Source organism: Bubalus bubalis, chromosome 3 (assembly GCF_019923935.1).
Source record: "Bubalus bubalis isolate 160015118507 breed Murrah chromosome 3, NDDB_SH_1, whole genome shotgun sequence".
NCBI classification, from domain to species: domain Eukaryota; kingdom Metazoa; phylum Chordata; class Mammalia; order Artiodactyla; family Bovidae; genus Bubalus; species Bubalus bubalis.
This window is the reverse complement of record NC_059159.1, coordinates 136962552-136986439: the sequence shown is the minus strand read 5'-3', so window position 1 is coordinate 136986439 and position 23888 is coordinate 136962552. Positions and strand designations below refer to the sequence as shown.

The following is a 23888-nucleotide window of genomic DNA, read 5'->3' as shown; positions in this document are numbered from 1 at the left end:
AATTTTTAGGACTGTTTCATTGCTTCCTGTGCTTTTGGTCTTATTTTTTATTCTTACTACTTCCTTAAATAACCAGTTTGGTGTAAATAAGGTCAGCTTGCTGGGATTTATTAAGAATTTGTTGTATTGCCTCTCCTTTTCTTAAGAAACAAAATAAAACAGATCATAGTTCTTTGCTTAATTCATAATCTTCATATGTTTGTGGTTAAATCCCAACCTAGGTTGTCATTCAATGGAGGGTTTACTTACTTTATTTTCTCTTTCTTATAGAATGGACATGGTGGTAGTCGAAGTCAGCAGACAGTAGACAGTAAGTATATGAGCTAACTATTCTTGTTGTGGCTGGTGGAAACCACAGACAGAAAAAGAGCATAGCTGATGTGGTGGGGAAAATGATTGGCCAATGGCTAATTCTGCAAAAGTAGTCCTTTTCCATCTTTTCTGATAGCTATCTCTGACTCATCATTGGCAACATTTCTTTCAGTTTAGAGCTGAGCTAGAGAGGCCCTGTGACCAGACTGTAGGTGACGGTATTACTAGAAATACATCTACAGCACGAAGGGGGTCTTGCATCATTCTGCTGTCTTAAGACTGCATCTCAAGTGTGGAGTGTAGGTTGGATTTAAAATATGCTTTTCTCAGAGGCCCAGATTCCAGGAAGTTTAAGAGGGCTTTCACTTCAGTAATGTGAAAGATGTTTAAAGCAGAAATTGGCGTGCTGGTTCAGGAGAGAGAGAAAATGTTGCTCACTATAAATACTTGGGAGAAATGGAGGGAAAGCCCACCAAATCTAGTACAGCTCAGTGATCACTGGAGTTAGTGTAGGTGAATTCCCATTAGTTGTTCCCTTTGTTCTTGGCTTGTTTATCAATGATTATGGTCATAATCTAAAATGAAACCGATTTTCATTGATCATTCAGTGAAGCAACTGAATATCTATTGGGTATGGAAGCCAGAAAGACCCTCTTTTTATTTAGAAATTTTTGGGAGTGTGGCTGTGAATTTTGCCAGACCAGGAATAGGTCTCAGTTGGAATTGAAATGACACATTGATTTACCCAGAGTTGGATTTGGTGTTGAGGGACCGCCAGAGCAACAAATAATGTTGGTACATCTGAGAACACTAGATGTCACAGGAAGTGTGAATTACTCAATCTGTGGTGGAAAGTTTCTTTGGCCCACGTGTGGGGTCGAGAACACACAGAGGTTTACTTAGAGATTTTATTTGGAGATGTCAAGTGAGATAATGAGATATGAGATGTCCATAAAACAGTGTGCATTTTAGATAGGTTTTTGTCTCCCATGCGCTCTTCTCCAGCCATCTCTCTCTCTCTCACACACACACACACACACCGTCACACTCACATTCACCACACACTTTCTGTGAACCTGTCATTGATGTGATCCAACACCCAGGGAGGTGAGTTTTGGGCCAGGGACATCTGTGGTGTCTTTATCTGATTTCTGGAAGAACAGGCACCATTTGGGAAGGCCTGTCAGTGAAAAGCCTCAGGGGTGTGAGGACCACTCTTAAGAACTGACCATGCCCAGTGTTGCCCTGTCACTGCCGGTGCTGGCTGTCGAGCTGTCCTCCCTTTCGGAGACTAGCTCATGTTGCCTGGACTTTCAGGGCCTCCCGAAGCAAGGTGCTGCCCCCTCTTAACTGCAGAAGACAATGATGCTTTATGTCCAAGCACATATCTGAGTTGTATGTGTGGATGGCACTAAAACTGAGTCTTCTCTGCAGCTGATTGATTGCATTCTTATTCTTCTGAAAGCCTAATGCATGCATTTATGTGCTCTGAGGTCTGTTCTGTTGAAGTGTGTGCGAAGAAATGCTCACTTTTAGAAGTAGCTGTGGAAGGCAGGAATGTCTTCCTCAGGTTTTATGTGTGTGTGATTCTCCATTGTATGTACCCTGGAGAGGACTCTCAGCCCCTTCCTCCCCTCTACTGGCAATGAACTTTCCTGAGGTCAGCCTGCTGTGATACTCATTTGATAGAAGCAGACGTAACCCCTGGGTGGTCCCCCCACCACGTGGTCACTGTCCCTTGTGTTCACGTTGTGACCATATTTGTCAGTCTCTGAGCCTCTTTCCGTGTCTGGGTGCAGCTCAGGGAGGATTTGACCCCCACATCGGGGCTGTGTGTGATGGTAAAGATGTATCCCCCTCCTCGCCTGGGGCCTGCGTTCCAGCCCTCCTTCCCACCATCCCCGCAGCCCGGGCAGGGCCCGCCTCGCAGCCTGCTCACGCGTTGTCCCCTGGGGCGCCACTGTGTGTCACAGCCCGGCCAGCCTGTCACAAAACTTGAGCATTCCTCCGATACTCACGGTTGGTTCTGGAGCTAAACTGATCTGTTTCTTACAGCTACTTCATCCGTTCCAGCTCCAAAGACAACAGACCCTCCTTCTGCCCTCCCATCTGTGGCCTCCTTGCCCAGCACCACCTCCTGCGCTCCGCTTCTGCCCCCTGCATCCCAGCACACTGCCACTCTGCCTTCCCTGTCCCAGCCTGGGGACCTGTCCAGCAGTCCCCTCTCTCAGCTCAGCAGGTATGGGGACAACAGGGACCCGAGTCCGAGGCACCAAGGCCAAGTCCTGAAGCTTCTGGATGGCTGTGTCCAGGGACAGAGCCCACACTTGCCCCTGCCTGTCGTCCTGGCCTTTCTCAGTAATGCTGTGTGGCGGGGGTGGGGTCTCAGGCGCCCGGTGTGAAAGTCTTGCCGCCTGTAATGCCTCTGCTGTCACACAGCCCTGGGTCTTTGGGAATGGGGTGGGGCCAGAGGGTCGCTTCTGCTCCTCTTTAGCCCTCAGGAGGGGGCCCCATGCCTCAGCCCTGCCCCACATTCTGGGCCCCATCACTGTGATATGGGGTGAAAGTGCTGGGGGATTTCTGAGCAGGTCTCTTGTGTGGCACTTGCTGTGGGTTCAAAGATGAGTGGTCAGCACAGTCATGGGAGGACCGGACTGGTGCGTCCTCACCTACCTTCTGAGCAGAATTCTCCTCTTGCCTCATGCAGCCTGGAGCAGAAGCCAGGCTTCTTGAATTCTACATTTAATGGGCATTCAAGCTCCAGCGTGTGGGGCCGACGTAGGAACTTTCTTCCCACACACACAGATTTAAGGGGGTCTCCAAGGCTGGCTGTTCTTAGTACAATCCTGTTCTTACCATTTACAGTCTCAGAGCAGATGGTTAGAGCTGCCTGAAGCGGACTCTGTAGGTTCCCAGGGAAGGATGTCCTGGATCCTCATGGCGAGTGAGCAAGCCTTTAGGTCATTTCTAACCACAGAACACCTGTCCGAGGTGATGCAGAATGAAGGGTGTCCAGCCAGGCCTTCCCATGGGGGGACAAGGCGAGCTCGTGGATAGCCTGCCTGGCCGAGTGGCCCCTGGTACAGAGGGCCATGGTGGACACGTGGTGCCGTCTTGTCTTCCAGCTCCCTCTCCAGCCACCAGAGCAGCCTCGCCTCCACGCACATGCCGCTCTCCGCCAGCACATCCCACACAGTAAGTGTTCCTGCTCCCCTACCCACTCCCTCCTTAGCTGGCTTGGGGCCTAGGCTTGGGCAGGGTTGGGGGAGGCTGTAGTTTGTGAATCCGAATATCCGGATACTCTAATCACTTGGCTGTGATGTCTCATCTAGGTTCATGGTTTGAACGGATAATTTCCTAGGCCCCACGGAGGACATGTGGTTCGTGCCTCTGTGGTGAAATCGGTTCTCCAGACCTGATACGATGGGCAGGGCTGTCGGGTGGTGAATTTGTTTCCCAGAATTCACTGTTCATTCTAGGAGACCTTTCTGCCTGGCAGGGTTGGTTTTATTTTCTGGGACTTCTTATGCTGGGGTCTTTGCAAGCTTTTTAGAGGAAAGTCGACTTGTTGCTAACTTCTGCTTGGCACCTGTTGCATGTCATGTCTGACTCTCTGTGACCCCGTGGACTGGGCTGTGCTAAAAGTCCAGTTTTATCAAGAGCAGTGCTTCTGGAGAACACTCTGGTACTTTGTGAAGTCCATTGTAGGGAGAGCGTGTGAAGGGAAAGGAAGAGTCTGTGTGTCTTTGAGACGGACAGATGGTCCAGCCAGTGTTACCGCATCCAGTGTGTGTCGTCATGGGGCCTTCACTCCCGCCAGCTCAGGCCGTCTTCTCCAGCTCAGGGGTGGGGGCTTTGGGAAGGTCCTGTTGCAGAAGCATGTGTGGAGCGTGGAGAGGCAAGAATAGAAGTGCGGGCGGGGTGCCAGCTGGGGAGGTCCCGATGTGTTTAAGGGTGACCCTAGATCGTGGTTACGGAAGTCTCGGCATCTAAGCTTGAAGCTGGGAGCATGGTCTCGGGGCTCAGTCTACACTGTGGGATGAGGCTGCGTAGCGGGTGGAGACAGTTCCAAAAGCTGGGAGAGATTGGAACATGGAAGGAAAGGTGCCAGGAGAGAACCAAGTGCCCCCTTCCAGGAGACAGCAGGCTTCCACAAGGTGGGAGTAGGTGGTCTTCAAGCAGGGAGGGAAGTTTTGGGTCCAGGTGAATGGGGGAGTTGGGAAATTGGCAAATTAGTTTCTTCTGAAGAAGAAGTCAGATCTTTTGCTGTAGAATGAAGTGGTGGAAAAGGTTCAGTCCTGTCTTTCCTCAGTATCTGGCCAACATTGTGGCATCCCTATTCTAGCTTAAGTGAAATCAGTTTATACATAATTCTTTGCTTGAAACACACAGATCACTGTCTTCCTAGCAGAGATTGGTGTGACTGTCTCTGTCCTTGGAGTAAGCTGCCTGCCCACCACCTATGCCTTGTGTTTGGCCAGTGGGCGCCCTGCGATGTCCCCTTTGTGAGCCCTGGAGTGCTGGCCTCCCATCCTGGGCGCTGTTGCTCTCGTGGTCCGCTGCAGTCTGTCTTGGCAGGAACTGTGTCATACGGTCCCAGTGGCCGCCAGCAGAACTGCCTCTTGCAGTTGCTAAGGTGGTCACTGAGTCACAAGACTCAATAACAAAAGACGTAAAAGACACACACTGAAGAGTTTTTGTCTCTTTTCTGCTTGGCTTTGCCCCTTTTCCTATTATTTTCTTGATCTTCTAGACTTTGTTTTCTTAACCTATCAAATGCATACACGGTCATTTTCCTTTCTGCTCTTTTCCTTGTCCTGTAATGTAAATGGGAACATTCTATATAGTTCCCTATATCTTTTCCCCTCACTCAACAGTGTATCTTTAGGAGGTTTCTGTGTTGGATCAGAGTTCTTTGTTCTTTTTTCACAGCTCTGCTGCATTGGATTATTTAGTAGTCCTCCTCTTATGGAACTTGAGGGCCATTTTCAGTTTTGATATCCCAGAAATATTGTGGGTTTGGTTCTAGACCACTGCTATAAAGTGAATAATGTGGGAGAGTCGGTCGCAGAAATCTTTTGATTTTTTTAGTGCATAGAAGTTTTGTTCACACTCTAGTCTATTATGTGTGCAATAACATTATGTCCAAAAAATACAACATATTCATCTTTTTTTCCTTTTGCCTCGCTGCAGTAACATTACGTCTAAAAAATACAACATATTTTTCTTTTTCACTCACTGATCCTGTGGCATGCAGGATCTTAATTCCCCAACCAGAGATCCAACCCATGACCCCTGCAGTGGAAGCATTGGGGTTTTCACCAGCAGACTGCCAGGGAAGTCCCCCAATATAAGTATCTTAGTTAATAAATACATTAGGCTAAAAATGCTGGCCATCACCTGAGCCTTCGAGCAGGTTGTGATCTTTTTGCATTTGTAACATCAGAGGTCACTGATCATCATAACAAATATGAAAACTTTTGAAATATTGTGAGAATTACTAAAATGTGACAGAGAGACGAAAAGTAAGCCAGCGCTGTTGGAAAATTGGCACCAATAGACTTGCTTGACCCCCCAGTTGCCTTGGACCTTCACTTTGTAGGAAACGCAGTATCTGCAAAGCACAAGAACGTGAGATGTAGCTGTGCAGACAGTGGTGTACAGCCTTCTGCACATGCTGTGTCTGTAGGATAGACTCCGCGGTGGAATTGCCAGGCATTTGTCATATTACACACATGGCTCTGCGTAGTGATTTCAGCCCACTTACCTCTCATTGGCAAACAGTGAAGTGTCTTCTTTCTCCACTGCCTCCTAAAATGATGTTACCAAATATTTGTATTTTTCTAATGTGTTAATAGAAGAATGACCTGTCAGTATAGTGTTTAACTGAAAGAACTTGAACATCTATTTTATACATTGGTAAACCATTAAATTTCCTTTTGGCTGAGATGTTTACATTTTTCTGTCCAGTCTGTGGTATTTATTTCTATAGTTGGGAGACTAGTAAGTAGCCCTTTGTGATGGGAAGTGCAAATATTTTTCCTAGGTTTGTTGTTTTAGAAATCGTTTTGACTTTTAAATAGTCAGGTATATCATAATCTGTCAGAGCCAGGTCTCTCCCACTTTGTAAAGGATCTCGTCTTTTCTCCTGCCCCTCATGGTCTGTGGAAGGTGTGGTCAGCTGTGCTCTCCTGGGCCCATCTGGAGAGCTGAGTGACGGCCCCATCACATGGACTAAGCGGGCCAGCAGCTTGTCTTCTTCACAGATTTGAGAGGTGGAAGGGCAGATTCAGGGACCCTTTCAGGGCCTACTCAAGGCAGGAGAGGCTCTCTGGATGACTCCTGAGTGCCTATGGATTCCCCCCACTCCCCACACTGCCAGTGTTTTTTTTTTAATCCTGTGGTTGAAAGGTTGGGTGGCCAGTGACATCACAGTGCAGTGGTCAGAGCTGTTTCTGACTCTGGCTGGTGTCCTTGGGTGGAAGCTGGGCTCTGTGCAGGGGATCGTGAAGTGTGCGTAGTGGGCAGCCTCAGCCCCACTCTGGGCCCTTCTCTGGCTGGTCTGTCTCTCCATCTCGGTAGAAGGGGCAGAAGTCCTGGGGAGCCCCAGGAGACCAGAATTTTCGGAGTCTGCACTTGCTGAACCGGATCTGGTTGCTAGTGCCTGGGCGGGCAGGGCAGCCTGTGGGGCTGGGGCCTGCACAGTCGTCTGGGCCCTGGAAGACAGTGCATGGTGTCCCTTCTCCTGGTCTTTCCTGTTCTTCAGCTTCGCGTCAGTTTCCCGGCTTCTTTGTGGTGCACACGTTCAGTCTTACAGAGCCTTTTCTTCTGTTTTCGGCCCTCACTTTGCCCAACCAGGTATATCTCGTCTAGCCTCCCCTCAACCCTCGAAACCCTTCCTGCCGCCTTGGTACTGGCAGCTGGGTTGGGGCCCTTGGCTCTCAGGCTCTTCAAAGCTTTCGCTCTGCTTTGCCCTTCTTTCCTTGGTGGCTCTTCTCAGGCAGGCTTAGGGCTGGGCCATGCCCTTCCTGGTGTAGACCCTGAGGACCTACAGAATATCCTCACATGCTGGAGCAAAGGCCACCTGCGGCTTCAGGTCAGAGGTGCCCAGGAGGCCTTGCCTTGGGCTGGGCTGCTGTGGCCCGGGCTCCACCCTCCTATTTTATGAGGTGGGTTTTCACCTCCTATTGAGATTCTCTGTTCATCTATAAACTAAGGTTACTTGAGGTTTATGTGCCTGTTTCAGTTACCAGAGCATGAGCAACTTGAGTGATTTTTAGGAGGATTTTTGGTCATAAATCTCAGTTGTGATGGTCTTGATACTCAGCTGACCATTTGTGTCCCCATGGCTTCAGTGAGGGGCCAGGGCGAGCACACAGGTCAGCCTGAGGCCGTGGGCCCACAGCCCAGGCCAGTCCTCGTGCATTCTCTGCTCTGCCCCTAGATCCATGTGCCCTGGCTTTTCTGTTTTGCCAGCACGCCAGTGTGGACAGCGCCCCTTCCCTACAGCCCTCGGCCACCTTCTCAACGGCAGCAACTTCCGCCTCGAGCGCCGTGTCCTCAGGGCTCAGCTTGCCGAGCGGCATGAACACGGTCAGCAGCCTGTGCCTGGGCAGTGCCCCCGGGAGTGCCCCCAGCAGCAGCGCCAGGGCTGCGCCTTTGATGACCTCAGGTGTGTTCCCGTGGCCTGGCCAGCCCTCCTCCCCCCGTCAAGAGTATAGCCTGGCTTCCTGGGAGGAGGCCCCGGTGGGCAGCCATGGGGGTTCACAGGCATTGAAAGCGCACAGCTGTGTCCGGCTCTGCCCCTATGGGCTTCTCTGTCCCACTGACCTCCTGAGGCCTGGTTCTTCCAGAGCTGGGATTGGGGTGGGGGCCAGATCCTGGCTGATGGTGAAATCGGTTTTGCAGGGGAGGATGCTCCCTGGACAGGATTCCCGGCAGCCTTTCTGCTTGGAGCGCTCCGTTCTTTTCTGTCCTTGCTCATCCCTGCAGCTGAGGTGACGGGGCAGCTCTCATGGGCTGCTCCTGGTCACTTTGTGTGACTGCCCATCAGCCAGACCTAGGCAGGCTGTGTGGGCCCAGCCGACTGTGGTTTGCTAGCAGCTTACCCCCTGTGGCCCAGCCTGTCCCTGTCCTGGGGCTACCCGGTCTGCTGCGTTCTGCTGTGCCCCAGTGGCTGAGGAATTGTACTCGTGTGGGGGCCACGTCACTCCATTTGACTTTTGCCCTCCAGGCAAAGCGCCCCCTAACCTGCCCCAGGGGGTGCCTCCCCTGCTGCACAACCAGTACCTCGTGGGCCCTGGAGGACTGCTTCCTGCCTACCCGGTGAGCGCACCCGGCTCCCCTCAGCCCAGCTGGCCTTGGGGGGTCTTGAGTTGCCTCCGCTCCCCCTGAGGGCAGCTCTGCCCTTAGACCCTGGGCCTTTCTCTAGCTGGACTCAGTCAAGGCAGGGCGTCTGCCCACAGCAGCTCGTCCCCGTCTCCTTCCTGCACGTGTCCTCCGCTTCCAGCCTTGTTTTTGGCCCCATGTGGGTCGGGTTCCCCAGGGGTGGCGTGTGGTCTCTCACAGCTTTTGTGTCCTCACGCAGATTTACGGCTATGACGAGCTCCAGATGCTGCAGTCACGGCTGCCAATGGTGAGTGGGGTTTGGGGGAGGCTGGGGGGCCTCAGGCTCTGAGTCTCGCGCACCCCACCTGCTGTCTGGCCTTCAGGACACACCCCACCTGAGGACGCCCTCAGCACCGCAGCCGGGAAAGCTGCTGTGATGGTGCTGCCGGTGCGCCTGTGGCCTGGGGACCCTGAAGTTCTTTGGCACCTGGGGCCCCAGTAGGCAGTGCCTCTAGCAAATGTGGGTCCTTCTCTTCCCTTAAGCCTCCCCCCATTAAAAAACAAAACAACCGACCAGGACATGGGGTTACTTGCCTGCCCCGATGCTTTTACTAAAGTCCTGTCTTTCAAAGTGCCATCCATCTAGTGTCTGGCTTCTGCAGTGGCCATCAGTGATGGCAGCGTTGTTCTTTGGAGTAAGTGGCTGGAGCAGACAGACAGTCTTGAAGGGCCCTTCAAGGTTTAGCCTGCCATCTGTTTGTAAGATTGCTGGCCCTGGGATCTCTCTGATTGCTGAGGTCAGTGTTGCCTGTTTTGGCCCTTGCTCCCAGGACGAGGCACTGGGCCTTCTCTGGGATGTGGCCGCATGAACAGGACGCAGTGCAGGAGTGGGACGTAAGGAGGCATGCACCCTGCCTGGACAGCCTGCAGGCTCCTGTCCTGCCGCTCCCTTCTTGGTCTGCTGTTTAGCAGACTCCTGATCATTTTCAGCAGTCTGGGGCATCTGTCACATTGTCAGGGAGTAATAGCTATTTGGACACTGATACCAGCTCTGTTGGGCACAGGCTTTCCTTTTCCCCAAGTGAAGGTGAGGTGTCCTTTGTCAGACTGAAGACTGGAGTGGAGGGCCCCCCGCCCCGCCCCCTCCTCATGCAGGGCAGCGAGGTGGCCTCCACAAGTAATGCTGCCCGCTCTGGGCTGACCGCAGAGAGCTCAGGGAGCTGTGGGCACCGGGCCCAGTGGCTGAAGCTTGCTTCTCTTGGGAGACTCGTTCATCTGCTGGAGTATTTCCAGAGGCTTGTAGCTGGGCTGCTCTTCCCCAGGGTGCAAACCAGCAGCCACTGCAAACCCATACTACTGCCCGAGGGCCTGTGGGGCTTTCTGCTCACATCCCTGGAGGACCGAGGAAGGTATTGAGGACGTACTGGCAGATTTCTATGGTGTAAAACAGAACTCAGGGTCTCTGGGGATGCCTTAAGCCCTAGGCTTTGCAGGGAAACCAGGAAACGCGGCCCAGGTCCCCCTGACACTCAGGAAACCTCGCAGCCCCGGGGCCTCAGAGGTGGAATGTGGGAGCTGGTTCTGAAAGACGAGTCTGTGGTGGTGCCTGGTGGGGCCCCTCAGAGTGACTTGGTGGGATTCCAGGCCCGGGGGTCGTCCTGCTTCATACTCTGTTCATCTTTTTGTGCCTTAGAAATCACTTGTGAGCCTGTCTTTGGAGATAGGGGTCATTTCCTAGGCTCTGGTGCGTCTGTGCTCGTTTCCACCTTGGGGTTTTCCTCTGTGAAGGAGCAGCCCCTCTGGGCTTCCTGCAGGCCGGTCCCCACTTGACTCCCTGCCAGCTGTGCTTCCCTAGCAGCCCTCCTCTCAGGCATTTTATGTCACAGGTGGATGCTGGTGAGGGTCATGGGCCAAATGAATTCCAGTGCCTTCTCCAGTGAGAGGGACTCTAAGGGACAGCTAGGAAAGTTACCTGGATAAGTAGAAACCTGAGGAGGAGGCGGAGCCTCAAGGGTTTAACAGGTCAGGGCAGCAATTACCAGCAGGCACACGTCAGTCCTGAGCTAGACCAGCCCTCTACCCTAACAGCCCTGACGCTGCAGAAGAGCTGGGAGAAGTGTGTGTGCGGAGGTGAGACACAGTGAAGCCCCGTGGAGAAGGGGAGGCCTGCCCTGCCCCTTACTACCCAGGGCTTGCCAGGCCTCGACATACTGCACCTGGGGCCTCTGAGCCGAGGGGAAGCCCTCCTGCTTTCCTTGTGGGCAGCAGTGTCCCAGAAAAGCACCCACACCCTCTGGATCCACTTTGGCTTCATTGCCAGGAAATCTCCCAAGAAATCCATAGCATCGTCAGCCTAGGAAGATGTGTGTGATTGGGATCCAGTGGCTCTGCCCCTGAAGGCTGAGGGACTGGTCAGTGTGTCTACATGCTATGTGGCTGCCACAACTCTGAAGGGCACCGTTTGTTTTGAATTTTCCGAGTGCTGCCCTCTGGTGGTCCAGTCAGGAACGTGGCCTTCGCTGGAGTACCCAGCTGCCTGCAAGGCCCTCTGTCCTAGGAGTGGGTGAGGCCATTCCGCTGACCGAGTCTCTGGTCTCTCCTAGGATTACTATGGGATCCCTTTCGCTACACCCCCAGCCCTCGCCAATCGAGATGGGAGCCTCACTAATAACCCGTATTCAGGTTAGTCGTCTTCAGGGGGTTAGGAGTAGGGGCTGCTCAAAGGACTGGCCTGTGGCCCATCCCAGGAGCCTGGAAACAAACGGAAGGGCTGCAGAGACCTGCCAGCTTCTGTTGTTGAGCCAGCCCTGTTCCTATTTGCAGGGGCCTGACTTTTTCCTCCTGCTGGGATGAAGGGTGGGGACTGCATCAGTGCCCCTGTTCCCCTAGGTGATGTCACCAAGTTTGGCCGAGGTGATTCTGCGTCCCCTGCACCCCCCACCACTCTGGCTCAGCCACAGCAGAGCCAGTCCCAGGCCCACCACACAGCTCAGCAGCCCTTTCTGAGTCCCGCCCTGCCGCCTGGCTACAGCTACACTGGCCTCCCCTACTACACAGGCGTGCCCAGTGCCTTCCAGTATGGGCCCACCATGTTTGTGAGTATCGGTGGGGGTGTTCCTCCAGCTCCGGGGAGCAGAAGCAGGGAGGGGGACAGGTCCCCACTCGGGCTCACCTGGCCTTGAAGAATGGGTCAAGGCTGGGGGCAAGGTTCCTGTTTCATCTGCTTGGAGACCTAGCGGGTGTGGCACTAGTAAAGACACATCCCTGGTGGTCGTGCCACCTGCTGCCCGAGGCTGAGCTGGGGCGACCTGCTCCCCTCACTCTGTTCTCCACTAATGCCTCCTGCTTGTCCCTCCCCCAGGTTCCTCCGGCCTCAGCCAAGCAGCATGGTGTGAGCCTCAGCACCCCCGGCACCCCTTTCCAGCAGGCCAGCGGTTACGGCCAGCACAGCTACGGCACAGGTGAGGGTGCTCCCAGCCCAGAGAGGCATGGGCAGGACTGGCTCACCGAGCTCACACACGCCTCTTGTCCCCGCCACGCTAGGTTATGACGACCTGACCCCGGGCACCGCAGCCGGAGACTACAGCAAGGGTGGCTATGGTGGATCATCACAGACACAGAACAAGGCTGCAAGCTCTGGGCCTGGCAAAGGTACCATCACCCCCTTACATCCAGGATTGAGGCCCAAAGCAGTTGTCTGCCACCCTGACTCCTCAGGCGAGGCCACCCCAGAGGGCCCCTGGAGGTTGGGGAGACTGGAGCTGGGCCCTGCTGCTATGGGAACCACCCACCGCTTTCCCTTCCAGGAGTGTCGGCGACTTCGAGCACCTCTGGCCTCCCTGATATGACCGGGTCTGTCTACAACAAGACTCAGGTGAGGGGGGCCTGGCGCTGAGGGGCCAGGCTGGGGCAGCTGCCGCCCGGCTGGCCCTCACTGTTGTCTCTCTGCCCTGCAGACGTTTGACAAGCAGGGATTTCACGCAGGGACTCCACCCCCGTTTGGCCTGCCCTCGGCCTTGGGCTCCACTGGGCCCCTGGCCCCTGGAGCGGCGCCCGGGTACGCGCCCCCGCCGTTCCTGCACATCCTCCCCGCCCACCAGCAGGCTCCCTCGCAGCTGCTGCACCACCACCTTCCGCAGGATGCTCAGGTGAGCTGTCGGAGGCAGAGGCCACGTGGCCCTGTGCTCCCAGGCGGGGGTTGATGGTGGTCTGCTTCAGCCTTGACCGCCTTCTCTCCTCCTCCTCAGAGCGGCTCCGGTCAGCGCAACCAGCCCAGCTCACTGCAGCCCAAGACGCAAGCCTCCAAACCTGCCTACGGCAACTCTCCATACTGGACAAACTGAACCCTGAGCGGGGCGAGCAGGGCAGGCTGGGCCGGTTTTCCCTGGGGAGGAGAAAACACATGGAGCCCGTTTCTCTGGGAGCCCCGCACCCTTTCCTAGAATTCCTGAGACATGTAACTGTGTCAGCCGAGCCTCTGTGGGGGAGCCTGCCTCCCAGACTCGCTATTGTATGTAATGTATTTATGTATCTATTTGTAAATGTGATAAAAGTCTTAGGGGAGTGGGGAGCAGCTGCTACTCTCCCCACTGAAGCCCCTTCTTGCTGTAGCAAAAGCCCCCCTCCCCTCTGCCTCAGGCCTTCTCCATAGCCCCCTGCACAGGCAGTGTCTGGAGGGGCTGGCTTAGGGCAGTTCGGGTACTAGGGTCAGGTACCAATGAAGAATCACGATTTATCTCGCTCCCTTGTAACCATTATTTGAGTTTTTGTCCCTGTGTAATTACTTTCTCCCTCACTTTTTGAGAAACTGGTCTTTCTGTCATTTGTCATGTTCCCCTCCCTCCAAATCTTGATCTGGGAATAGCAGAGATATATCCCCCACCCAACATGAAAGTGGCACCTATTTGTCTCCATAGAGAGCAGGGGCGTCTGGTTTTGTCTCCAGACTTGCCTTCCTCTGGCTGACCATTCTTAATTCTGAATTTGCGCTCAGATAGTCAGCCAGTCAGCTCCCCCCTTAAAAAAAATCAGATATGTTTTCATTTCGGTGAGAGCACATCTTCAGCAAAGGCTCCTCTATTCCAGTTGTCCTGAACCAGGAGGGTGACTATTTCGGAGGTTTTCTCTTTTGCCCAAAGTCCACCTAATAAAGTTCTGAGAGCATGCTTGGTCTCTTGTATGGTGACTGAAGGAGGGCTCAGGGCAGAGGTGTCTTCATTACAGTGCCAGGTACCCTGGACTTCACAGGGTTGAAGCAGAACTCAATGTCTTCTGGTAAGAGGTCATCAGGGCTTCAGTGGGTATTTGGGTATTCCTTGCTTTGCTGGGCCCTTCTCTTGCCCCCAGTCAGCATCCAGGGAGATAGCAAAGGTAAAGGATACAGCTGACAAGGTAGCTAACTCCCCTGACATCGCACAGACATTGCCTGTTACCTTTGCTTTGCTTGCAACTCTGTAACAGCCCTAGGGGACAAGCAGGGTAATTTCTTTTCCAACCAAAGTTAAGAGCTGAGTTCTTAAGTTCTTTAGTTCTTAGTTCTTTAGTTCTAGGCCTGTGAGAGAGTTTGAATAGTTAAGCTCTGTCCTTTGCTTTTTTCATCAGCCAAATGCCATCTTGACTGATGATAGCTGTAACAAGTGAGTCAAGGTGCTGTGAAGTAGGTAAGTGGGTCCTGAGCTAAATTGCTCTAGAAGGTCCCAAGGAACTATTCACCTGAGGCCAGGAGTCTGACTTCCCTTAAGCTCCTCCCTCTTGATTCCAGGCCACCAGTGCAGAAGGAACCAGGGCCATAAAACTATCCATGTGTCTTGCCAGGAGGCAAATCACCATGCTTGTCGAGGCATAGATGTAGTTCAACCTGGCAGCTAGTTCAGGGCCCTGAGGTGTTTCCCAGAGCATTACATTATAGCGTCTGGTTTCAGGTCAGCAGGCTGGACGCGAACCAGCCCGGGGGCACAGTCCTCATTTCCGCTGCTTTTGACCTCTAAAATCAACGGTCATTCGTCAGATATGTTGAGCACTGCTGGCTGGCTTAAAACGTTAAGTGTCCAAAACTGAAACTTATCACTATCATGGCACCTATTGCCTCCTAATCACTGATTTTAACAGCAGGAAGTTAAGATGACAAGCGACAAGAAAAACAAAAAACTTGCCTAAGGAGGGCAGTGGAGCACCCGTCCATCAGTCCACCAACCTACTTGTACCAGCAGATTGTGCCCTATTTCAGAATTAAGGTTAACAAACGGCTTTGTCTTTAGTAACCTTTCTTAAACTAGTAAGGATTTTTTTTTTTTTTTTTTAATTTTTCAGCTGAGTCCTGTGTATAATCTGGGAACATAGGAAGTATTAAGACCACCTTTTAACACACAAAAAAGAAAAGGGTCATTCCATGGGGAAGTAGCAATACAGGTATATTTTATTTCACATTTTATTAGTAGACAGATGGGCAGAAAAAGACAAAAATAAACCACTAAAGGGGAAGTTGAACACAAAATGCATCAGATAATCTTTTCTCATAAGTTAAACTGAAGAAAAACATCTACAATTTCAGCTAAGAAAACTATTAAAGTCAGGTGTGTCCTGCTGGTTTCAGAAGAGTTGAAAATTGCATCTGAATCTTTGTAAATGTAAACCTTTTTTTTAAAATCAGGATGGGGGTGGGGTGGGCTGGAGGGTTAATTTTCAGTGGAGAACTACACATTTTTCCCCTTCAATCACTTACTATGTATTTTCCAAACATAAGGAAACCAGCAAATAAAGAAGCAAATAATTACCGGGAAAGAAGAAGGGACTACAAAAAAGTTTGGCTAACAGAAAAGAACTCTGGAATGATGTGAAATGAAAGTGGGGAAGACTGTGAGAAGCAACAACAAAATCACGATGATACACTTTGTCCACCCAGCCTCAAAATACACAGACCTGAACAGCATCCGGAGGCCTCCGCTAGAATCTGAAGGAACCTCAAATTGCAGGGTGGTTTCTGAATTCATGTTACACCAAACAGCACAACTGTACTCCCAAGTTTGTGGCCTGAGCCCGTGATCTCCACTCCCAAAGGCTCAAGGTCTCCTGTGTCTGGTGTTCTCAGGACAGAGCTCTGGAACCAGCACCTGGGTTTACAAGTCAGAGCTATCCGAACGTCCACCTTCTAGCAATTCTAGCAAATCAACACACACCCCAGTCTTTTCTGGAATTGATTGTACTCTCATCAGAGGCAAACCCAGCCCTCAGAAGTAAACCCCAAAGGGCTGAGAGGTACAACCTCCACCTGGCTCTCTGGCTCCCTGAGTCAATGTGCAACAGAGGCCACAGGGCCTAATGGGACAGCACCTCCCACAATGCCAAAGTGTCTAGCCTGCCCTGGGAGAGAAATGCTTCAGCAGGAAGGGGAAAGGCTTAGTTTTAGGGTTCCAAGAGTAAGACCAAGCTACTGGCTGTAAACGGGGGGGGGGGGGTGGGGGGGGTGTGTGTGTGTGTGTGTCTAGTAGTGGAGGGTGAGAGTACATGTGGGGCGTAAAAAGCTACTTTCAGCATCACTATTCATCACAAGAGAGCTGCTTTGTTTTCTGAATCTGACCACAGTTGTTGATTCAGAGGTGCAGGTAGCCCCGTGGAGTATGGACAGATTCTGGGACCAGGCTCAACATTGTCCCATATAAACCTTAGCACGTTTAATGTTCCCGATTTAATACTAGACCAAACCTAAGATTCCAAAGAGGGCTGCTGGGAATTAGTCAGCAAATGTTTGGAGAGTCTGAAGAGAGAATGAAAACCCTGAGATCAGAAAGGAAGGAGGAACTAAGGACCTAAGCATCACTTACTCTGTCCTAGGATCCATCCTACCCCTGTCCCTCATCAACCCTTTCGTTCTTTCCGAGCTGTACGATCTGAAGAAAAGGAGTTGATGCTAGCGCACAGGGATCTGAAGTAAGTTTATAGCGGTATTTTTCCCACTGAAAAGAACACTGCCCTCTTACGCACTGGCCCGCCCCAACAAAAAACAAAAATCATCGCCACGTACAGAAGTCCCTGGTTGGTGAAGGCTGATGGAACTTGATATTGATTGAAGTAACACACGATCGGCACAAGGGAAATCAAAGCTGCAGCAACTGTGCGGCAGGAAGATGTAGCGTTGCCTGGACACTGCCTGCAGCCAACTCCCCTGGCCCTGCCAGAAGAGACAAAGCAGCTCAGGGGAAAGCTCCATGCACAACTTCTGCTTGCACTCCGCAGCCCGAGTACATCAAAAGGAGACAAAAGTCGGGGTCACATCCAGTGAGGAAAGCGGGAACCAGTCACTCAGGTCTCACATATATCCACAGTTACCACTATCAGTATAAGCAGCTCAATGAAAACCAAAATCTTAAACACATGCACCTAGTATTAATACTGAGTAATTAAAACCTCGCTACTTAAAAAAAAATGCTCGTGAGAGTGTATCTTTCAGGGAAAGGCCATGTTACATATATGAAACAGATGTTTTCTCTCCCAACAGTGTTCACCAGCAGTTTGACTTTCCCCCAGCAGCAATCAACCAAAACTGGCATAGTGATTTTAAATCTTTGTTCCCATCACTAAGTCTCCACACACTCACGCTAATCCCCCCACTCTCTCCCCACTCCCTGGGGGGCAAAAATAACTCTGCCTTCAAAATAAATAGCAATCAGTTCTATGTAAAGTATGAATATTTATTTCAGGCTTTAGATCCCAATTTCAAAAAACAAAATCTGATTCCTCTCTTCTGTGTGAGGAGGATTTCCTGGAGGCTGACGGTTCTGTGCCCTTAGGAACATGTCTCATCAGGTTCAGAACAAAGTCCCTGACGCCCACTGTACCCCAGCCTTAAGAAACAAAACTCACCATCATGGGGCTGAACAAATGCACACACACGTAAATGAGCAGCTAAACCTTGGCAGATCTGCTTAAAAAAAAAGTTTGTTTTCTGGGGGTTTTGTGGTTGTTTTCTTTTGCTACCCAGCATATGCAGCACTTGTGAACTCCCAATGGGTTCCCAGCTTTAAACACATTAAACGTCTTGGTGAAAGACTAATTCTTCAAGAATCTAAAAACGGACCAAACGTGTTTTGCTGTGAACGCTTTGTAGAGACGAAGTGAGGCAAGAGTTTGGATTTAAAGAAAGGGGGAAAAAAAAGAATCAATACAGTGATGGAAGGGTAAAGAATGCAAGAATTCAGACATTCTGTGGAGGATGACTTTCTCTCCATTAAGAGGTCCATAAAAAGGAGCAAACTGAGATCCATAAGGGGAGTCAGCAGGAGCCGTGTTTGTTTTCCCCACCCCCGTGATAGCTTTTTGCTGAGGGGCCACTGCTAGGTCCCCACTTGCTCCCCTCCCTTTGGCCTGAGACGGCAGGGCAGTACAGGGGCCTTGAAGGAGCACGTCACGACTCCTCATTTCCAGAATCGTCATCATCGTAACAGTCGGCATCTTCCTCCTCCTCATCTTCATCATCAATGTCATCGTCGTACAAGTCGTCATAAAGCAAATCTGAGCTGTTGTCATTGGAAGGCACTTTAGTTTTGATGCAGTATTCCGCCAGGGTCGTAGGGACCTTCACTCCATCCTTTTCTGCTTCGGCTTTAGTGGCTGACACCTGTTTCCTGAAGACAGGATAGTTTATGTAAGTCTCTGGAACATGGATTTATAATTGGCCAAAATAATCCAAACGTCTTTGTGACTTGGGTTTTTGAACCTTAGAACCTGTCTACTTAAAAGCATCTTTGACAAATACCCTCTACTACACCAAAAGTTCCAGCCCATCAGGTACCCGTCTGAAGAACACTTAATAATGACCCTTCTGAAGGGTGTTTGAAGCCATGGATCTCAAATACTGGTTAGCTGGAAATCACCTCACATCTTTTTTCCAGTTGGTCTCACACTAAACCTAGAATGCAGGCCCCAACAACTCAATAATCCTCCTACTCGGAGTAAAATCCAAATATCTCATGTTAAATTCAAAGTCCTGCATGATCCACCTGCCTACCACTTCACTGCTTTCTCCAATTCCAAAACATTCAGACCACTCTGGGGTATTTTTTAGTACCTTCAAACACACCTAGTTTTTCTGTGTGGATCAGTTGTTCCGCCCTACACATATGAACTTAGGAACATATGTCATCTGAGAGGAGGCTTGTTCTGACAGAAAAGGAGCTATCTTGTCATTCCTTCATATTATCCTACTTCCTCACTTGTTCACCTTTCTGTCATTTTCACCCCTGAATGTGAGCAAAGACCTTGTCTATCTTAGTTAATTCTGTTCCCTTGCTGCTTAGAGCGCAGTCTGTCATACACAGCTGTGTGACAAATACTGATTGTATGAATGCATGAAGGTTGTTTCCTTCAATAAATATGAAAATTGATCCCTCAACGGGTTAGAGAAACTAAACTTAAAACATCAAACCACTATTCTCCCCGTCTTCCTTTTAATTAGACTCCTCTCGGTTGATCTTGCTGCCTTGCATGCTGGTGTTGAGGCTTTCAGGCTTGAATCTCTCTTCTCACAATCTCCTCCTGGGACCACCTTAGCCATTCCCATGGTTCTAACCCTTCATACTGACAGCACTCAAATCATCAGGGTCCAGCCTAGACTTCTCTTCTGAACCCTATACCCTTCTCCGTGCTGATGGAATCCTAACGCAGCAAGTCTTCATCTGTCTGGTCTGTCGCCGTCCACCTCTGTGGCCAGTTTCTCCCATCTTTCTTCTCTCAGCTCCTTACTTCAAAGTCCTAAATATTTTCAAATCTGTTTTCTCATTCTTGTTTGTCACTTCGTCAGTTTCGTCTTCATCTCAGCCTCCTCAGATCTCAGCTGGTCTGCTGGTCAATCTCTTTCCTTTGGAACTCAAATAGGATTATCCTTTCACACAGTCTTTAAGTGACACTCTGCCACCTCCTTCTGACTTCACTGTCTTTTAAGACCTGATGCTTTTCTTAATTTCCCATCAATTCTCAAATTAGAATTTATGATTCTCTTGACATGTCATGCTGTCATACACCTGTGTTTCAGTAAACATGTTTTTCCCTCTCTCTGAAAAATTCTTGATTAAGACTCTCCTAGGAACATATTATACATTCCTTCCACTGTATCTTGTTTGTGTTTCTGTAGTTGCACTTATCCTATTACACAGTCATTTGTTTGTTTACAAACAGAAGTATGAATTCCCTTAAGGAAAGACTGTGCCTGACATCCAACCCTTCCCATGAACATCAGACTTCCATCTGACAATTTTATGAAGAATTCCCATTTTCCAATCCTCAGTCCACTTCCACACTGAACTAGTTATCTTCAATCTTTGGTATAAACCAGTCACCTAAGTGGCTGGTAAAAACAAAATACAGATGCCCAGATTCTATCCTTGCAATTTCATTAAATGACTGTGGATTAGAGAGAGGGTCTGGAGGTGATTTACAGATAACTTATTCAGCTGTCAGATGACATGCATTTAAAAAAAAATCACATGGTATTGTGCCAACTAGATTTATAGAGAGGGACTTTTTAAATAAATTCTAGTGCTTACTAAAATTCATATACACAGAATGGGCTGGAATTGTCCCTGGGGCTCTACCAATCCTTAAGTACTGTTAGGAAAACCTTTTATTCTATGCAGGATATAACTAGAAATGAATGGCTGAGCCTAATACCATCTACCTTTTTATTTCCTTCTACAGATGGGAAAATTAAAGACCCTCAAAAGTTAACTGATAGGGGCTTCCCTGGTGGTCTAGCAGCTAAGACTTCACACTTTCAGTGCAGGGGACATGGGTTTGATCCCTGGTTTGGGAACTAAGATCCCACAGGCTGCAACTAAAGATCCCGCACGCCATAACTAAGACCCGGGGCAGCTACATAAATAAATAACTAACTATATATATAAAGTTAACTTATAAAAGGTCATGTGAGGCATGGCAGAGCTAGGAGTATACTCCAAGTCTCCTGATTCTTATTCCGTTCTGTTAAATCATGTACTACAGTTGCTGATAACGATTGTAGGGTAAGGGAGTTAGAGAAGGCGAGGATGATTCTTGGAAGATGTTGCTGTGGTTAAAAACATCAATAATTTATAGGATTTCATTAATAAAAATTTGAAAACAAAAATATCTGGAATAGACATCTGGAATACCTTGGGTGTTTGCTACACTTAAAGGGCATGTTGAAAGCCTAGAACAGTGTCCCTAAACTGATCAGGAGGAAGAGTTTGCAAACTCGACTAGCCAGAACATGGAAGTTCTCACATGTACACCCATGGCAGATTCAAGTCAATATATGGCAAAACCAATACAATATTGTAAAGTAAAAAAAAAAAAAAAAGAACATGGAAGTTCTGGAAATCAGATCTGCTGTTCTCTCAAAAGCCAGTATCATTAGGCTCAGGCACAAATCTCTTCCCAAACGATAAATCTAATTGGCAAACACAGAGTCGACATTTAAGTTCAATTTAAGCCCTTGGTTCCAGGATATACTTTGATTTTGTATGAAGATTTGAAGCGAACAGAAGACAAAACAAAACACCTTACCTAATGATTTCAGCATACTCTTTGTCTTTTCCTTTACTGTCCCTCCATTTCCTGAACATAACCGAAGCATCCACATTGGCTGGGGAGAAGGTGTTGGGCTCATTAAGCAATGAGATTACACTTAACAGGATAGTCCTAGAAACAGGAAAAAAGGGTCAGCTATGAATATTCACATTCACAGTATTCAAAAGTTTTTGTTTTAAATTTAAGACTATAATATTTAAGGCTTTAGGGGAGTATCAAAATTTTGTTTCCAGTATTGGTTAGACTAGGAATAAGTTGCTATCTGGGAGACAACGCAGAGGGAATCTGAGTTTAGCATGAAGGTTGGTTTGCAGGCCAAAACATGAATTCTGTAGAAGGTACTGTCTTAACTGGCAATATGTTCCAATCTACAAAAATCGGACATCTGGAAGCTTTTCAAATAACATTTTTAAAATGAAAAGTTTTCTTTTTTAAGGTTTAAAATTTTTTTTTTATTGCAGTGTCTTATTTTTTAAATGCCATACAGTTTTTATATGGGTATGTATATATATATATTTTTAACTTTTACAATGATGTGCTGGTTTCTGCCATACAACAACGCAAATCAGCCATAATTATACTTACATTCCCTCCCTCCCTAGCTCCCTCTCCTCCTCCCATCTCCCCTTCTAGGTCATCACAGAGGGCCACACTGGGCTTCCTGTGCTACACAGTAACTTCTCACCAGCTATCCACCTTACGCCTTATAGTATATATATATGTTGATGCTAATTTCTCCATTAGTCTTAATCTCTCCCTCCCCTACTGTGTCTACAAGTCCACTCTCTACATCTGCGTCTCCATTCCTTCCCTGCAAATAGGTTCATCATTGTTTTTTTAGATTCCATATACGCGTTAATGCTGTATTTGTTTTTTTCTTTCTGACTTCATTCTGTATAACAGGCTCTAGGTTATACCTCACTAGAACTGACTCAAATTCATTGTTATGGCTGAATAATATTCCTTTGTATAGCTGTACCACAGCTTCGTTATCCATTCATCTGTCGATGGACATCTGTTGCTTCCGTGTCCTGGCTACTGTAAACAGAGCTGCTATCAACACTCGGGTACATGTGTCTTTTTCAATTATGGTTTTCTCGGGATGGGGGGTGGGTATATACCCAGCAGGGGGGTTGCTGGGTCATATGGTAGATCTATTCCTAGTTTTTTAAGGAATCTCCAAACTGTTCTCCATAATGGCTATATCATTTTACATTCCCACCAACAGTATAGGAGGTTCCCTCTTCTCTACATTCTCTCCAGCATTTATTGTTTGTAAATTTTTGGATGATGGCCATTCTGACCAGTATGAGGTGAGATCTCATTGTAGTTTTGATTTGCATTTCTCTAATAATTAGTGATGTTGAACATCTTTTCATGTGTTTATTGGCCATCTATATATCTTCTTTGGAGAAATGTTTGGGTCTGCCCATTTTTTGATTGGGCTGTTTTCCTAATGTTGAGCTGTATGAGCTGCTTATATATTCTGGAGATTAATCCTTTGTTAGTTATTTCATCTGCAATATGTTCTCCCATTCTGAAAGTTGCCTTTTAATCTTGTTTACTGTTTCCTTTGCTGTGCAAAAGCTTTTAAGTTTAATCAGGCCCCATTTGTTTATTTTTGTTTTTATTTCCATTACTCTAGTTAAGAGCAAAAGGAAAAAGCAGAAGCAAAAAATACTTAGCTTGAAGGCAATCTTTTCACAGCAAAGGGTAAAAATGATGCTAGACTCCATATTGTATCATGGCTGCTTAGAAGATCTGAAAACCAGTATTACATACAATTGTATTTCTTTCCCATACTTCTAAGGGAAGCAAGTAAGAATTAAGCAGGAGAATGGAGAAAAAGCAACAGCCTTAACATGGAAGAACTAATTTCTTAATAATAGAAATCTTATTCAAAAATACTTACTAAGCACTTACTATTGTACCAGAGGCACTAAGTCAGATGCTGAATGTTCAACTGTGAGAGTTAGATGCTCAGAAATTCTGTGAAAATTTTTCATCCACAGATAAAACTAGATACCTTTAATTACAGGGAATGAAGTTTCTGTTAGATAAAATAAACTCAGTAAGATCCAAAAATGTCTGAAATAGTTCTCATGCTTTTTTCTCCCCTAAAAGCTATGTGCATGAAGTTAAAAAACATGGGATGAAAAATTAAATTTCTCTACCTTTTCTCATTGGTGCGAGGTTACAGATTGTGTTGTTGCAAAATAGCCTTTTGCTCCTGACTCCAAGCAAAAAATAAAGGGAGGGAACCGGGCAATTAGATGTTTGATTTGATGAAACCTTCTCCTTAAAAGGGTAAAGAGTTTCTGTTACGTGATTATACAAGATTACCACAAAGGCACTTTCAAAGAAAACTTTCCCATCTAGTTAAAATCCATCTATCACATATATTAATATGTCCCCCCTTTCTATTAGGTTAACTCCTTGTTGTAACTCCCAAACCCATCCTTCTGGATTTCTTCAGTAGTTACAGTAAGAAGATTCAAAGAAACTCATCATTGCCAAAAATGGGAAATGGACTGACAATATCCTTGAAGCAAAAGAAAAATACGGGTAGAAAATTCTGTAAGGATTGTTTCAGAAGAAAACATATACAAAATCTGTTTAAAAAATAAGCAGAATAAGGACAAACTTTGGTATAGATTAATGGTCCTGATCAGTACTGTACCTTCACAACT

At 48.4% G+C, this 23888-nt stretch overlaps 2 protein-coding genes and 1 non-coding gene across 10 annotated transcripts in view; 2 read left to right on the top strand and 1 right to left on the bottom strand.

Moving 5' to 3' along the window:
* The window catches only part of UBAP2 (ubiquitin associated protein 2), a 119395-nt gene extending 105590 nt beyond the window's left edge, over positions 1-13805 (top strand). For 6 of the 7 annotated variants that reach the window (XM_044940192.2, XM_044940194.2, XM_044940193.2 and 3 more), the window contains 13 exons: positions 271-310; positions 2368-2551; positions 3438-3507; positions 7789-7984; positions 8546-8637; positions 8900-8947; positions 11244-11322; positions 11530-11735; positions 12002-12101; positions 12184-12291; positions 12447-12514; positions 12597-12788; positions 12888-13805. In XM_044940192.2, coding sequence (XP_044796127.1) covers positions 271-310; positions 2368-2551; positions 3438-3507; positions 7789-7984; positions 8546-8637; positions 8900-8947; positions 11244-11322; positions 11530-11735; positions 12002-12101; positions 12184-12291; positions 12447-12514; positions 12597-12788; positions 12888-12983 — 1479 coding nt within the window. In that variant the 3' untranslated portion in view covers positions 12984-13805. The remainder of the gene's footprint in view (positions 1-270; positions 311-2367; positions 2552-3437; positions 3508-7788; positions 7985-8545; positions 8638-8899; positions 8948-11243; positions 11323-11529; positions 11736-12001; positions 12102-12183; positions 12292-12446; positions 12515-12596; positions 12789-12887) is intronic. The other variant, XM_044940197.2, reaches the window with a different exon arrangement.
* Positions 1663-1746, top strand: LOC112584157. Its single transcript, XR_003108500.1, has one exon. It is a non-coding gene; the product is annotated as a small nucleolar RNA SNORD121A (small nucleolar RNA).
* Positions 13806-15033: 1228 nt separating the features above from the next.
* Positions 15034-23888, bottom strand: part of UBE2R2 (ubiquitin conjugating enzyme E2 R2) — a 94434-nt gene continuing 85579 nt past the window's right edge. For both annotated transcript variants that reach the window (XM_025281904.3, XM_006066694.4), the window contains 2 exons: positions 21175-21309; positions 15034-18260 (listed from right to left, as the gene is read on the bottom strand). In XM_025281904.3, coding sequence (XP_025137689.1) covers positions 18041-18260; positions 21175-21309 — 355 coding nt within the window. In that variant the 3' untranslated portion in view covers positions 15034-18040. The remainder of the gene's footprint in view (positions 18261-21174; positions 21310-23888) is intronic.